This window comes from Sinocyclocheilus anshuiensis, unplaced genomic scaffold, assembly GCF_001515605.1.
Source record: "Sinocyclocheilus anshuiensis isolate Anshui unplaced genomic scaffold, SAMN03320099.WGS_v1.1 scaffold1224, whole genome shotgun sequence".
In the NCBI taxonomy this organism is placed as follows: Eukaryota; Metazoa; Chordata; class Actinopteri; order Cypriniformes; family Cyprinidae; genus Sinocyclocheilus; species Sinocyclocheilus anshuiensis.
Window position 1 is genome coordinate 783,604 of NW_015544204.1, and position 16,165 is coordinate 799,768.

General features: G+C 36.7%; 1 protein-coding gene across 2 annotated transcripts in view; it reads right to left on the reverse strand.

Moving 5' to 3' along the window:
• Positions 1-276: 276 nt before the first annotated feature.
• The window catches only part of LOC107696897 (uncharacterized), a 31,146-nt gene continuing 15,257 nt past the window's right edge, over positions 277-16,165 (reverse strand). For both annotated transcript variants that reach the window (XM_016497466.1, XM_016497467.1), the window contains exons 10-17: positions 15,408-15,497; positions 9,072-9,115; positions 4,348-4,535; positions 3,672-3,742; positions 3,377-3,534; positions 2,336-2,480; positions 1,383-1,526; positions 277-1,309 (exon numbers count right to left, since the gene is read on the reverse strand). In XM_016497466.1, the coding sequence (XP_016352952.1) occupies positions 1,055-1,309; positions 1,383-1,526; positions 2,336-2,480; positions 3,377-3,534; positions 3,672-3,742; positions 4,348-4,535; positions 9,072-9,115; positions 15,408-15,497 (1,095 nt within the window). In that variant the 3' untranslated portion in view covers positions 277-1,054. The remainder of the gene's footprint in view (positions 1,310-1,382; positions 1,527-2,335; positions 2,481-3,376; positions 3,535-3,671; positions 3,743-4,347; positions 4,536-9,071; positions 9,116-15,407; positions 15,498-16,165) is intronic.

Here is a 16,165-nt window from a genome sequence, read left to right on the forward strand (position 1 = left end):
TTAGAACGAGCCGTTTTAGGGGGGCGTGGCAGAGTCTTAACTTTGATAAAGAATATCTCTTTGGTTTTGAGACTTTAGTCTTTGCAACTTCAGGGATCTTATCTATGCACAATCAGCTTGTAACACTCCAAAGAGAAAAGAAAACTTGAAATCGCATCATATGACCCCTTTAAAACGTAATGATTTAAAATGTATTTTAAAATAACTGACATCATTACAAAGTGTGTTATGAAACATAAGTGGCCTTCATTTCATTAATATTATATTATCCTCAAGTACAGTTTCTTAAAAGTATACTTTTAAGATTTGAAGTACTACAAGTGCACATTCATACAATACAATTAAGCGCACCTATTTTTCACAAGGAATGTGCTATTTGCACATTTGTCATTATCACTAGTCAGTTGTCATGGTAAAAAGAAAAATAATGCATTCATTTTCTTAGTAATTGTACCAAATGAGGAACTGATTGTCTTCAAACATCTTAGGCATGCTTTGAGACGTGCTTTAAGAAGGTTTAAAGGACTATACAGGCTAAGTTCTCGAACTTCCCATGAGGAGTTAAAGCGCTTGATCGACCTCAAATGATGAAATGATAGTCTTAAAAGCAAAATCTACAATGCTTTAAATATAAAGTGAACAGTATATGTTCACACAATAAAGAGGTTCGCTTCTCATATCGCTGCCGCTCCCAGGGCCACCAAATGACGTTTGCACTTCAGCTTGAAAAGCCACGAGTGTTTAAACTGATGATCAACAAGCATAATAGACACATAAACCGAACAGGTTTGTGGTGAAAACACAGACTGATAGAAATAAGACAATGTGAGGCTGGTGCTCCTTCTCATCTGCCTGCTGGCAGATATGGGCTTGCGGTTACTGGCCAGAAAAGCATGCTTTACCAGCGGTCACGTGGGGCACAGCAACCCCAATCACAGTTTCATAATCATGATGACTTGAGAGCAGTCATCAAAGTAAACTGCAGCCATCCTGGTAACGCTCTATATATTCAGCCCCTGAATGGAGATAAACAACCCCTTCTGCTTGGGTTCTGTCACTGTTTGACAGCCTGTCGGTAGCTGTGTCTCTGACCGTCTGAGCGTTTGGTCCTCATGCTGCCGCTGCTGCTGCTCCTGCTCGACCCTTTGGTGCTGCTGGCATGGCTGTTGTCCTGGGGTAACGTGGGGCTGGAGTGGGCCCTCTGCAGGCTGCCGTCGTCAAACAAACGGGCCTCAAATGCCTCCAGGTCCGTTTCCCCTATGCGGATCTTAGCTCTCAGCAGCATTGCATATGTTCCGTAGCGTGTTTTCTACAAGATACATTTAGGAAGATGTATATAAATGGAGTGAAGGAAGAGTGTAGTGAAAATGTTTTTTTTTTACCTCAAAGTCCAGATACTCTTCCCTTTGCTTGTACTCTTCTTGGTCCCTGCTTTTGGTCTTGCGGTCTTGGGGCATAGAGCGTAGTTCCTGGAGCTCAGCAGAAATGGCTCGAAACCGTGTCTCATGAGACTTAAGCTGCTCCTCCTAGTATTACAATGAAGAAAAAAAGCCTCATTTAAGATTTTTTTTTTTTTTTTTTTTTTTAAAAAATAAAAAAAAAAAAAAAAAAAAATTTTAATGTACGTTTTTTTTTTTTTTTTTGTTAAAAAGTCAATAAATACATAAAAAAAAAGTTTTAACTGTCAGTTACTGTCATCTATCAATGACGAAAAAGCCTCATTTGAGGATGATTGTTCTTTGTTCATTTGTAATTTGCTAAAATGTCACTAAATATATTGTTAAAAAGGAAAAATAATTATGCCGTAAAGCAGCTTTGTAAAAATATGAATATTTTTTAAACATTTGTTCAGCAAATCAAACTCGTGAACCAATGTGCAAAAATATTTAAGAAAAATAAAACATAAAACAGGAAATGACATCATAGAGAAGACCCATGAGACTGTGTGTCAAGGTTAATATGTTTCTTAAAATAGATATCAGGTAAGATTAGTTCAGGTAAAATTTCATATGGTACCACCACTCAAAAACAATGACATGTATTATTATTATGAACTGATAATTCATGATATTTGTTAAAAAAAAACTTTTAACCTTGAAAAATCTATTTAAAATGTTTATGAAAATAATGAACATTCACATGTATTTAAAGTCATTTAGATTAAACTTGTGTTGAAAATGTTATAAAAGTTTCTCAAACTTAAATCCAACATGAATGCAAAGAGATTTGCAAAGAAATTTGCTCATGTTTTAAATTTTAAACTTCTTCACATGAGCTTGCATTTCTGGTCTCCGGCATTCACATGCATGTGAACGGCGTGAAAAGTGTTGATTACCTGTGGGAGCTTGGTGTTTGAACCTGGCAGAAGAGGGCGGCTGAACTTTTTTTGGGAGCCAATGGCTGCTGGGAAGGGAGGGGCAGAGAACATGGCTGCCACCGTGTTGATGCGGGTTATCCAGGACTGCATTTGCTCTGCGTTGCTAGTGGTGAAATGCAAGCACAGGTCAAACAGAGGGCAGCAAAATAAAATAATTCAGTAGATGGAACAAAGAATGTCTCATTTTTCCCTGCTCAAAGAAACTGTGCACTGAGTGTTCAATACAACTAACACAGCCTGGAAAACTGAACAATTAGCAGGCAGCTGTTAGCAGAAGAGATGGATCAGAATGAAAGGCAGAGAGTTTTAGTATGTGTATCTGGGACAGACAGAATAGCTGAGAAGGATCCATCCTCTTGGGAGATGCACGTTGAGTCATTCATCTGAGATGAGAACATTTTGACGAGGGTGTTACCAGCCCTGCATGTAGTCAACAACCAGCTGGTGCACTCAGGTGTGTGTGTGTGTGTGTGTGTGTTTGAAAGAAAGTCATTGTGTATTTTTGTGCTGTCCTGTTTCCAAAAGACAAAGCAACATGAGGCTTCTGCTGACTAAGTCTTCTTGTTATCAAAAGATGTTATCAAAGTGACAAAGTGTCCAAGTTATGCAAAAGTTGCAAAAAGTTCTATAAATGGCTAAAAACTGATTTTATTCCCTTTCATCCTTTCATGAAATGTTTAGGGTCGGTACAATATTTTGATGTTTCTCTTATTTTTCTCATATTTAATCAAAAATCCAGTAAAAACAGTAATAATGTGAAATATTATTACGATTTAAAAGAACCATTTTCTATTTAATATAGTTGAAATGGTAATTTATTCCTTTGATGGCAATGCTGAATTTTGGCATTACAGTAGACTACTGAGATTTGGGGAAAGGGGTTAAAAAATGCTTGATTTTCAAAAAACCTTAATGGTATTAAAAACAGCTTAAAGATGTAAAATTGTTTCTGATTTTGAAGTGAATCACCCTTATAGTACAGATAAGACAACAACTTACGGGGCCTGGAAAAGAAAGACCCTCCAGTCAGCAGTGCGAAGGTAAAACACATTGGGTCGCTTGCTATAGTCTGCTGCCCGCATGGCTAAAGAATGATGGATTGATACTGCATTCTTCAAGTCCTCATTAGACAGCTGCTTATCCGGACGATATTCATCCTGCAGACCAATCACAAAGTAGAGGCAAATCACACATTGTTTTTTTTTATTATTATTTTTTTTACAGTAAATACCTGTACAGCAACCACAAGAAAGTATGGTCCATATAGTATAAAACATTTATGACTAAAATGTACCTTTTGCAGGTAGAGAATCAGTCCTTTTAGGATGGCATAAAATGTCTTCCATCCTCTTTTACCTCGTGGAGCTAAAACAACAACAAACAGTAAAACTTAAAACAGTTAAGGTTGTTTAATAGTAAAGTTAAATATTCTATAACTAGATAATCATATTTATAAAAATACAGTGAAAATCATAATACAGATAATCAGTATTTTTGTCCTGATTTCTAGTGAAAATATAAAAAAATTCTGAAAGCAAGATACATTTACTAAATTAGCAAAACTCTGTGAGATAATACTTGTTTTAGGAGAAAAATCTTATTTTTTTTTATTTTTCTTACCCATTGACAAATATCTTGTTTTAAGATTTATTAAAACAAAAACAAAAAAACTTATTTTATAAAATATTATATAAAATAATATATAAAAAATATAAAAAAATAATAGTAAAAAATATTATTATTAAAAAATAATTTTGTCTATAATTAATTGCTTCTTATTTAAATGCATGTTGTTTTGAGATACAGTATTTAGATCATTTTATTTAGGTGTTTGATATTTTTACTGGAAAACAAAACAAGAATTTTCTTCTTTCATTTTCTAAACTGAAATTATTTAAAAAAAAAGGCTGTATTAAATACATGAAACATTACTAAATCAACTAAAAGGCTGTATTTGAGGGATGGCTTACTTTTCTTGCCATCAGGATCAGCGTGAACTTTCCGCACAAGAAAGCCATTCATGTAGACCTGAGCGCTGGACTGCTGTGCAACACTGATGAGGGGGTTTCCACCACTGTTGATCCGCTTCATAGTGTGTGATGTGGAGTCTTTCCTGCCGTCCAGCTCAGAGAAAGACTTCCGCAGTTCCTCCTCATCGCTGTAGAATACACAAACAAGAGCTTTATTATGAACAGTAATAAAGCATTCTCTTTATTCTCTTTCTGCATTCTCTTTCTGCATTCTCACCTTTACCCACAAGGTATTTTACATACTAATGCAAAATTCCCTGACTTCCAACATTTACCTTTAAAGGGGTCATGAACTCAGGGGAGTCTACTGGCACCCTAAGAAAAAGCATTGCCACCCCAGATTTATCCCAGTATAAAATATAAATGTAAGCATTTTTTTTTCTTAGCAACAGCTTTTTACCATTTTAGCAGCTGTGCTTTATTGTGATGATATAAAAAAAGAAGTACCACGAAAAAATGGCAAGAAAACACCACTGCTGCACGGCTTCTCGTGCTGTGTAGTCAACTTCATTTCGGCTTCTTTTTGTTGTAGCCCAATTCACAAACAAATGGACTGATTTTCCATTATGTATAGCTTATATTATATAATATTATTTTCCGAAACTCTTCTCATCGTTTATTTTGACTTGTGTCGTTTACCGTGACTATTTGTCAGACTGCCCGCTCCACTTTCATCATAGATATATTTGACATCCGACAAAATAAAATGAAAGCAATAAGAAGATCCAGATCACGGAAACTAATAGCAGAGCTAGGTAAAAAATCTAATCTTAACTATGACGTTTTTGAAAGTTGGCTTGACAAGGTCTTTTTCCTAACATGTAGAATAGTTTGCAGGTTAGGATACACAGACAAACAGATAGTTGGGTGTTTTGGGTTGCTACTCAAGTGCTGCTAGGTGGTTGCTATGTGGTTGTTTGAGTGTTCTGGGTGTCCTCCCGTAATTAACACAGACATTCTCAGTGCTTTGATATTTTGACCGTTCTTTCTAGAAAATTTGAACGTTTTCCTTGCTCTTAAACTTGATGCACTAAAACTTGTGATTTATATATCATAGCCTACACAAATAAACTCTTCTTTATTATGGTAGACCTACTCTAATGAGCTTAGAGACATTTAGATTGTGTTGAGTGTTTAATAGACAGTGTCTTGTTTACCTGGATATTAATATTTTGTTATTAGGGGTCCTAAAGGTGTACTAAAGGTGAATTGGATCTCTAATTTTTGAGTTTATGATCGTAATTGCAAATTCAAATCAGCCATGAAGTTAAATAAGTTCATAGATTTAGTTCATTTGTATAAGTACGGTGTACTGACAGTATAGTTTTATATAATTACTGTACATTGAAATCTGTAAAATTCTTATAGATTTTTAAATCTTTAGTTAATTTTTATAAACCCAATAAAACATATTTTCAAGTTGCCAGACATGATAAAATATGAAATATATTGCTATCCATTTAAAATGAAGAGACCATTTTATTGGTCTTTTCCAAGATAATATTATAAAATTTCTATAAAGACACTTATTTACTATTGTGGTTTGAATAATAAAACAAACACTTAAACTGCAAGCATAAGTTATGGCTACACATAATTATAGAAATAAATGATAAAAGAGCCTTGAGAAAAATGTTAAGTTTAAGTTTTGAGCTGCAAATGATATCTTCACATTTATTTGAAATGGAAGGACATGCGATTAGTCTAAATGTTGAATATAAGTTCATACTTACTAAATATATTATGATAACATACCTTATGACAGTAAACATTTTAGAGGAGCATTTTTGACCTCTCCTTTAAACAGTAAGAGGGAGTGATTTCTTTTGAAAGTCAGTTGCCCTTTTTGACTCGTGTTTTGCTGTAACCGGTTTCATCAAACCCCAAGTGAAGATTCAAGTTAAACTTTCCTGTAAAAAACTCATCATGAGATAAGTTTCAGTTAGATTGCTAATCATGCACATGGGCCATTGGTGCTTGGACCCTGATGATTGCTGCTTGCGGTCATAATTTGTTTTTAATTATAGTATAGTTGTAGTAAAGATGATATACTATAGATTACGTATAGATGATTGAATGTTGTTTGCTTTGGTGTTACCACCCCTCACAGTCCTCATGCCACCCCCTTGCCACCCTAAAAATAATTTTCTAGATCCGCCCCTGCATAAACTGCCTTTTTTTTTTTTGTACTGTTCTGAGGTCCACTTATAATGTTATCAAGATTTTTACATCAAAAGTTTAGAAGTAACAGGCTATTTTCAGTCCTGTTTTGACCCCCTCATTGGAACGCTCTGTTTGAATAGGCGTGACAGATTGTAGACTCGAAAGAAAACTTCGGTCTGTCGGATCCAATATATTTGGCACAGCATCGTCTTTTAGTTTCAATCTTTCTGAAAATCCTGCGTCAACTGTGTCAAATTGTGCCTTGTTTGTAAACGAATCCACGGTAAAATGAAGTGAACAAAGGACAAAGTTCTTACTGACGCGATCTGGATCTGCACAGCATCTTGCTGTCTTCTGAGTTATCTTTATCGTTTGATTTCTGCGTAGACCTGCGTTTGCCTCTGTTATTTACACTACATGCATGAATTGGTGGGCGGGGCTAAACAGGCAGTGATGTAGAAGCAGGCGCTGATCACATTCTGTGGAGGCGGTGTTTAACCACACTATTATGTCATAAAGTAGCACATTCCACAACCTGTCATTTTGGCAGATTGGCTTCAATATAAGCTGTTTAAAGACTAACGAAAAAGATTTGAGTTCTGAAACTTACAGGATGTTTTTATAGTACAATGACCTCTTATATGTCAAAAGATCAAGGGAATTTTGATTTCTCATTTCATGACCCCTTTAATTGTAGTTTTAGCTTTTGACTTATATAGGTAATGATTCAGGAAGCGAGGTAACATAAAGCACCATCCCACCTCAACTACAGGCATTTTTATTGTGCATTTAGAGTTACTGATAAGGACTGAAACTGCATCTTTATTGCCTAGTGCTTAGCACAGTTGTATTTTATCTACAGTACATATTTCCAGCTGAGTGACAACTGTGCAGGGAGTGCAGTCAGACACCCTGGAGAGCCCCTGAGGTCTGGAGCGCTAAACATTTCTCTCTAACTGCTACAAAGTACAGCACATAGCCTTTGCCTTCTCATGATAATGCTCTCATCTGTTGCTTAGTAACTGCTGGCCTCCACACTAGTAACCAAGGGAGCCAGCTCAGTTGATGGAGCACCATGAGAGAGGGAGAGGGAGGGATAGAGGAGAAGGAGGTAGAAAGAGCAGGCACATAAAAATAGTGACTGACGTGCATTGATTCATACAGTGAACGATGGCCTTTAGCTGAGAATCACACAATGCTAAATAAATGAAAGTGCAATGAAGTGAATCAAACTCAGAAATGGAGGGAGTGCGAAACAGAGAGACTAAAAGAGTGGAGGGGTAGAGTGTAGGGACGCTGGGATGGATGAAGATGAAAGAACTGCTGCTGAATGAAAGAGAATAAAAAACAATCACTCGTGCTTTTCTCCTTCACACATAAACAAGGGTACTGCAGAACCCCTCAAGGAGCGAACACAGTTTACATGAGAGTAGGTATGTGTGTGTAAGAGAGGGCTGTGTTTAAGTCTGCACATTAGCCAGTCAAAGATTTCAACCTGTAATTATGGAGAGGCAACTTGCGGTAACCATGGCAACAAAATCTGGAAAGCCAAAGTGGAAAGTAAGGGCTTCGAGCATCATACAGCTCTGGCCAGGTCATAAATGCACACATATACTATAGTACCTGTACATACACTCTTAAAAAAAAAAGGTTCCAAAAGGGGGGTTTTGCAACGATACCATAGAGGAACCATTTTAGGCTCCTCAAAGAACCTTTCAGTGAACAGTTCTTAAAATAACCAATTTTTTTTAGTGTTAAGAACATTTTAATAATCTAAAGAACTTTTTTCCATGAAGGACCTTTTGTGCGATGAAAAGGTTCCATGGATGTTAAAGCTTCTTCATGGAACCATCAGTGCCAATAAAGAACCTTTATTTTTAAGAGTGTATGGTTCTATATACAACCTTAAAGGGTTTACTCTTTATTTTTGGAACCCCTAAAAGATTCCTTAAAAGGGCTTAATCAAAAGAGCCCTGCTGGATTCGTTGTAGCCTGGTGAAAAGGTTCTAAATAAAAACAGAACCCTTTTAAGACTTGCAAAGGTCATCATAATTTATGGATTTGGTTTGCTTTAACATTTCAGTGATATTTGGATTAAACAGTTTGTATAAATAGAGACTTTGCCATTAGAAGAAACAAAACAAAAAACCATGGCAAAAAAATAAATAATAATCCTAAAGAATCCTTTCATTTTTATCTTTAATATCAAAAAGGTTATTTTTTTACAGAACATTTTTAAGTAGAGTTTTTTGGATTCAAGTAAAGAAGTGTATATATTTTTTTCCCTAAAATTGCACCTAATAAGCACATCTCACTGAAGAAATGAAAGGCCTTTTCAGCTAAAGGATTCTCTATAATGAGCTTGCATCATTTTTAAATCAGTAACACTTCTAGAGGCATTGAATTATTTTCAAATGTTTTAGATGACACTGGATGAGGAGGATGATGCACTCGAATCTGATGTAGTGAAAAGGAGCCACTAGAGAAAACATTAGACTTACATTGTCCACTGCAGCTTTTCATTTTTGATAGAGTTGTAGAGAGCCTGTTAAAAGAGGAAAACAATAGTGTTAAAGCACACAACCCCATCAATAGTTTTACCCTTTGCGTGTATATTTGTGTGCGTTCAAACATCCCACTGACGTGTCTAAAAATAGCAACTAATAGTTAACAATGAACCAGAAACAGGTTGCGGACTACCCTTTTCTCATGGAGCATTTTAGTTCAAACATCATGGAAAAACAACCCAACCATAATTAAAAGGCAGAAGGAAAATAGAGATCTAAATTTCCAAGGTCAGATCCTGTAGTTAACAAGTGCTACCTTTTGTTTTTTCTTCCGGGTTTGTGGGTGATTTTGGCCATCCTGAACCTTGCCGAGCAGATCAGGGAAGTCCAGGGGCTTTAAGGAACGCGAGCGAGGTGCTTTGGTGTAACGGAACGGGTCCATCACACTGAAGTCCCGTCCACATCGCACCGAGCACAGGGAGCGAGAGCGGAGACGACCAGTGGAGTGAATACTGTTTACACCAATCATGATTTTTCAAGATACAGGATCCACAGATGAGGAAATGAAGGCTTTAAAATCAAACAATGTTAAATTAAACTTGACGGAGTCTTCATTCACTTGATGTCTTTTTTCCACGAGTAGAATCCAGAGTGCTGGGCGTAATCAGTAGAAATGAGTTCAAAGAGCACATCAAATGACACAGTGGCAAACTCAAAGTCTTTGGCAGTGGCGAAGCTCTTTGGGAGATCCTTGAAGGTGTCACATGGGCATTAGGCCTTCCGTAGTGATTCCAACTCTTGCATTATGGATCCATTTCTATTCATTATGCATGTAAAAACATCGCCGGGCCACTGCAAATCCACCAGCGCCATTTTGCATCAAACTTTCTGCTTTGACTGAAACACCAAAGACGATCAAGGATGAGGATCCGCGACCAACATCCAGTTGTTTCCTTGTATACATCCTCGAGTTCATCACACCTACACACATTCACCAACGCATGCTGACACGCTCACAGGTGCAGTGCAGAGGACCATGATGGTGGATGGAGATAATTGGAGAAGAGGACAGACGGATGAATGCGAACATCATTGAAGCAAATGCATGAGATAAACACACATGGGATCATGCAGGGAACAGACTGAGAGGGTCTGACTTTCACCCACTCTCAAACTGGCATCCCAAAACTGTGACGTCACCTAACGTCCCCCTCCGGGACGAAAAAATAGACATCAGATGTGTGAGAGACAGAAGGACCAGACTGGAGAAGGAAATCAGCAAAGAAAAAAGACAATCCTGTTGCTTTGTGCAGTTTTCTCTATTCCAAGTCAGATGCTTGAATGTATTAGAAGTTTTCCAGAATTCTCTTTCATCCCTTTCTTTCTCTTCAAGCTTGTATCCTCACACCCACTATCCAATTGGCAGATTCTTTCACACCTGATTTTTACCCTTCCACAAAACACAGCTCTGCAGCATGGCTGTAGGAACAATAGAGGTTTGGCGTCTGAGTCCTGCGCTCTTTTCCTTCTTCTCCTCACAGTTTTTTCCCTCCTCCGTGATGCAGATAAAAAATGGGCTGTGCGGTGAGAATGAGATCTTGTGAGGGAGGAGTGTTCACCCTCCCATCTCTCTCTTGCATTCACAATCTCGCCAGATCTCTTTCACGGCCTCTCTCGCGCTCTGCTTCTCAATTGATGTACCCATCTCCCAGCATGACTGACAAATCACAGCACTTGAATGTTCGATGATCCCACCCTCCTGTGAATGTCAATCAGTTTTTAGGGCTCTCGAACGTGCAAATCCTCACATCACATTACTGCCATACTCTCATTTTCAGTACACATAATATAGAAAAGGTCTGTTGTAATGTATAACGATAATAAATAAGCAATAAACCTGTTGCTCTAATTATGATCATGTTAATTATGATAACTGAGTATGCTGGCACTCGAAATCAGTATTAACCCTCGAGTTTTTTGATATTGGCTTTACTGTATTGGCTAGAATTAAAAAAAAGAAAAGATTAATGTATTCATTAAAAAATGTAAATAAATCAGTAACTTTTCAAATTGATAAACAGACTGATTTAAAATGTTTATTTAAACTATTAAAAAATGTCATTAAATGTCACAATAAATAATTGATAAATCATTTTAAATGCAACGTCACTGAAAAAAAAACTTCTTTGTAATTATTTGTAAAATTTACTAGCCATTTTTGAGTAAAAAAGAATTGTTTTAAAGAATTGACAAGTAATGTGCTGAATTAAACGTGAAATTTTGAAGTAGAAAGACATACTCTAATATTCTTTTATAATTATTTTACAATTGCATAAAGCTTGTACAAATTGCTTTTTTTTTATATCCGTCAGCCAAATGCTTTATCCATTTGCCAAATGAGTTACAAAATATAATTGGACAGTTCACACATGGGAGCAGCCAATGAACAGTCAACTTATGTTATCAATACGAATTACGCAATATAACAAGTCACTGGGGATATTACTGTAGCTGTCACGTTGCACACACACGAGGGACGAGGAGACGCTGGAGAATATGTTGACAGGACTTTATTTGCATGAACCAAGGGAGACGAACACAGGAAAACGTTCACACGAAGACGTTCACAGCGGACAGAGAACTTAGGACTGGGAACACTTTTTATACACACACACACAGGAGGGGATGACGAGATACACCTGGGAGCAATGAAACATGATGGGGAACACCTGGGACAAATTAAACATGGGAAAGGAACACCTGGGGAGCAAGACACAGACAAAACATGGAACAGAGTCTGATAGTAGCAGTGAATTAATTTGGCTGGTGCGGTTTCTTTTGGCACTCTGCTCACTGATGCAGCCTATTCTCTCTCTCTCTCTCTCTCTCTCTCTCTCTCTCTCTCTCTCTCTTTCGGCTTATTTCCTTTATCAGCGGGCTCTAACTTTATTCAAACGTGACCTGCTTTTATTTGGCCACTGTCACCAGGCAGCCATCAGTTATCCCAGTGAGCTGGGCAGAGTGAGGTTTTATCAGCTCATGTTAGAGCACAAGAAAGACTCCATGTGTTCATCAAAGCAGACTGGGATGCCAGCAGTTGAGATTGTACAAGCACCTGGGGTATCCAACAGTAAAGCCTGAATCGAAAAGGACTGAATACACCTTTGACAAGTCAAACACATCTTGGAAATGGAATTATGTCCATGTTTGTTGTGGAGTGGCTGCTGCAACATAGATAGTGCCTGAAGAACTATAATGAAAAATGCTTGGTTAAATTTTCTGTGATATAGTTCTAGTCCTGGATGGTAAATGATCAATTCAGCATTCCATTCCAAAGTACACGTTAACAGTTATGATGTATGAACTAACAATAAACAATACTTTTAATCATATTTTTTCTTTTTATCTTTTCTAATCTTTTTTTTCTTCTTCTTATTGTTAATCCTACTTTTAATAATTTATTAATCTTAAATTGAATGTTATTTTGTACATACACTACCATTCAAAAGTTTGGGTCTTTATTTTATTTTATTTTATTTTTATTTTTTATTAAATTAATACTTTTATTCAGCAAGTGTGAAAAAATGTATCATGATTTCCACATAAATATTAAAGAAACACTCCACTATTTTTGAAAATAGGCTCATTTTCCAACTCCCCTAGAGTTAAACAGTCGAGTTTTACCGTTTGCTAACGAGATGCTAACGGTCTAATCAGATTCAATGATCTATGCTAAGCTACAGCTAAAAGTGCTACCGCCAGACCCGGAGATCGGCTGAATGGATTCGAAAACAGTAAAACTCAACTGTTTAACTCTATGGGAGTTGGAAAATTAGCCTATTTTCAAAAATAGTGGAGTGTTCCTTTAAGCAGTACAACTGTTTTCTACATCGAAAATTACAATAATTGTTTCTTGAGCACCAATTTAGCTTTGCCATATGAAGAAAAATTACATTTTAAAATATATTAAAAGAGAAAATAAAATATTAGAAAATATTTCACAATAGTACAGTTTTACTGCATTTTGATCAAATAAATGCAGCCTTGGTGAGCAAAAGAGCCTTCTTTCAAAAACATGTAAAAATCTTAGAAACTCAAACGTTTTTGAATGAAAGTGAATACTAATAATTTTTGTAACATTTTAAGTTGTAAAAATTAACATTAGTTATTAGTGTATTATGAACAAACATGAGTAAACAATGAACAACAAAATATTTATAAATGAGCATTAAGCAAGTTCAATAAATGCATTTTGATTTATTGTTAGTTCATGATACCTAACGCATGAACTAATGTTAAAGAATTGAACCTTATTGAAGTGTTACCAGATATGTAAAAATCAATCGTCAAAACAGTATCTCTCACAGTTTGAAGCTGTAAATTGTGTAGTGACCAGTAGGAGGAGCATAATACATAATGCAATGATGCACATGCACATACTGAGAGATAACAAAGGAATTATGCCGTTCACACAACTGAGTGAAAGAACAGAACCATAATTTGCAAATTGAAAAAGAGGGAACAAAATAGAGAAAGAGGGACAGGAGAGAGAGAGAATGAGCAATTTGTAACGCATTTATGATAATGCCATGACAAAACCCTCATTTCAGTGAGAGGCCGTGTGGCAGCCAAATTCTCATCTGTCCTCCCTGCCACCCCTGCTGCTGCTGGCATGAAGACAGACTTCACACAGGTTTTTCACGGCCGTTAACTGTCATGAACCACACAGGCACTGAGAGCCTAACCTGTTGGCTCACAGACGTCTCTCTCAGTTGCCATCTCTATCTGCACTATATTTAACCCTAAAACCTGTTGTAATATCAGGCAGACAGAGATGAAAAAGAGTCTAAAATTATGGGAAGAAATATCCAAGTAGCTAAACGCTGCACTCCCAGAGCCTAGTTAGACAGACTAACTGTCTTTACGAGGCAACTGTGTGGCCTTCACACCCTCACATAGAGGTAGGAGGAGAGAAACCGGGAGAAAGAAGGCCAGGGCTGAGAAGAGAGAGGAAGGATGCCATTCGTCAGCCAAGGCCTGAGATAAGGAGGATTATATAGATATGGAAATAACCTAGACAGACAGGGCTAAGTACAGTTCAGCAGAGTAAGTTTTTGCAGATTATAGGGTGAAACAAAGAGCAAGATGACAGATAGTTAAATGGCTAGAGAGAGAGAGAGAGAGCACAGAAAAACTGTGAAGAGAGAGAGGGGTGGGAGGTGATGGAATAGTGCGAGGCACAGAGTGAGAGGGCAGAGGAGAGAACGAGGGACGAGCGACACACAGAGAGAGAGAGAGATGGCCAGAGGAGAGAGAGAGAGAGAGAGAGAGTGGGAGGACCGAACGTTTGAAAGGCTCCCTGTGATTTTAAAGCAGAGTGGTTCAGGTGGGGTCATCATGTGACTATTATTCTTGTGCAGTGTGGCCTGTAATCCGAGAAAAGGGACTAAAATAGACAAACCCTCAGTGCTAGCACATTGGGGGCGCACAGGAAGTTCGTTGACATCAGCTGCGATAGAAATCCCCCACATGACTGATTTTAGTCACAACACTCAACTTCAAACATGGCAAACAATAAAATGGCAATAAATCAATAATTTCAGGCACAGCATGTATTCAGTGCAGCATTACTCATTAACTCAAAACTTCATTATGCTATGATCTGTGAGAAAGGTTCTACCACAACTTCAAAATACAAAAGGGTTTCTCCAAAAATATCTACAATAAAAGGTGCCCTTTATATGGACGTTTACATGCACAAGAATATTCTGATAATTATTTTACATGCACAAGAATATTCAGATGTGAATAAGATTATTATGATTATTGATTGACAACATTGCAGATTCTATACATTTAAATAAAGCAACTCTGGGTTAATCAATCCAGAGTATATCAAAGCATATTATGTACTGTTTTTTATCAAATAAATGCAGCCTTGGTGAGTATAAGAGACTTCTTTCAAACACATTTGAAAAATCTTACCAATCCCAAACATTTGAAGTTTGTAGTGTATGAACATGTTGATTATTTAATGAAAAACTGAACTATTTAAAACTATTCTACTATGACATTAATGAGCTGATTAATTGTCCAAAATTACTAAAATGCATCAAATTAAATAACAAGAGTGAGCCTTTTTTCAAGAGAAAAGCAGGTCAAGAATGTGCATGCCTTCATTTATTTAGAATAAGCTAATTACACACAGGGATATTTCATTAGCTGTGGTGCAGGTAAATGTCTTCTATGGCTTGAACACAATTAGACCTTAATGGGATCATTCAATATGCAAAAGTGGTCAGTGAGTGAATGCTTGAAAACCCTACAAACCTTGAGAAGATCTTTTGGGAAGTTTTGGCCATCATTTAGCCCCTCCAGGTTACTAATGAACTGTATGCAGGACATCCTCTTCCCGATGTTCTGAATGAGAGAGAGACGATAGCATATAAATTCACTGTCAGCTGATGCGCTGACCTATTTCACAGTTCTTGTGCACTCAACAAAACTTAAAATACCAAGTACACAGTGGGCAGTAAATGTGTTAATATTTTGTGCAAAAATTATTTTGCTTCCCCATGAGAAATGTTTTTACTATTACATTTATGGATGAATTTCTATTTTTATTCCTAACTGTAAAACCGACACTCCTCCTCATCCCCTCAGGGTGCTGAACAGCTCAGAGAATAAAATCCATCCTAAAAACACGGTTCCAGCTCCCTTCACAGAGATTCGAATCATGTATATGTAATAATAATAGTTTTTTAACAGTCTTATAATATTTTTTTGTTTTCCACAAAACAGACGAACATTTCAGGGATGTGACTGGCATTCATTTTAGAAGGTCAAATTCTGCACAGCAAAAACACATTGTAGAATCTAACAATAAAAAATTATTATTTTATGTATATCTAACATAAAAAATTATTGATGCTTTATAGCTTACTGTATATTACACAAGTAATAATCATTTAATATAGTTAATATAATAATAATAAGTCAAATTTTCATGAAGTATGTTTAAAGGGGTCATATGATGCTGCTAAAAAGAACATTATTTTGTGTATTTGGTGTAATGAAATGTGTTTATG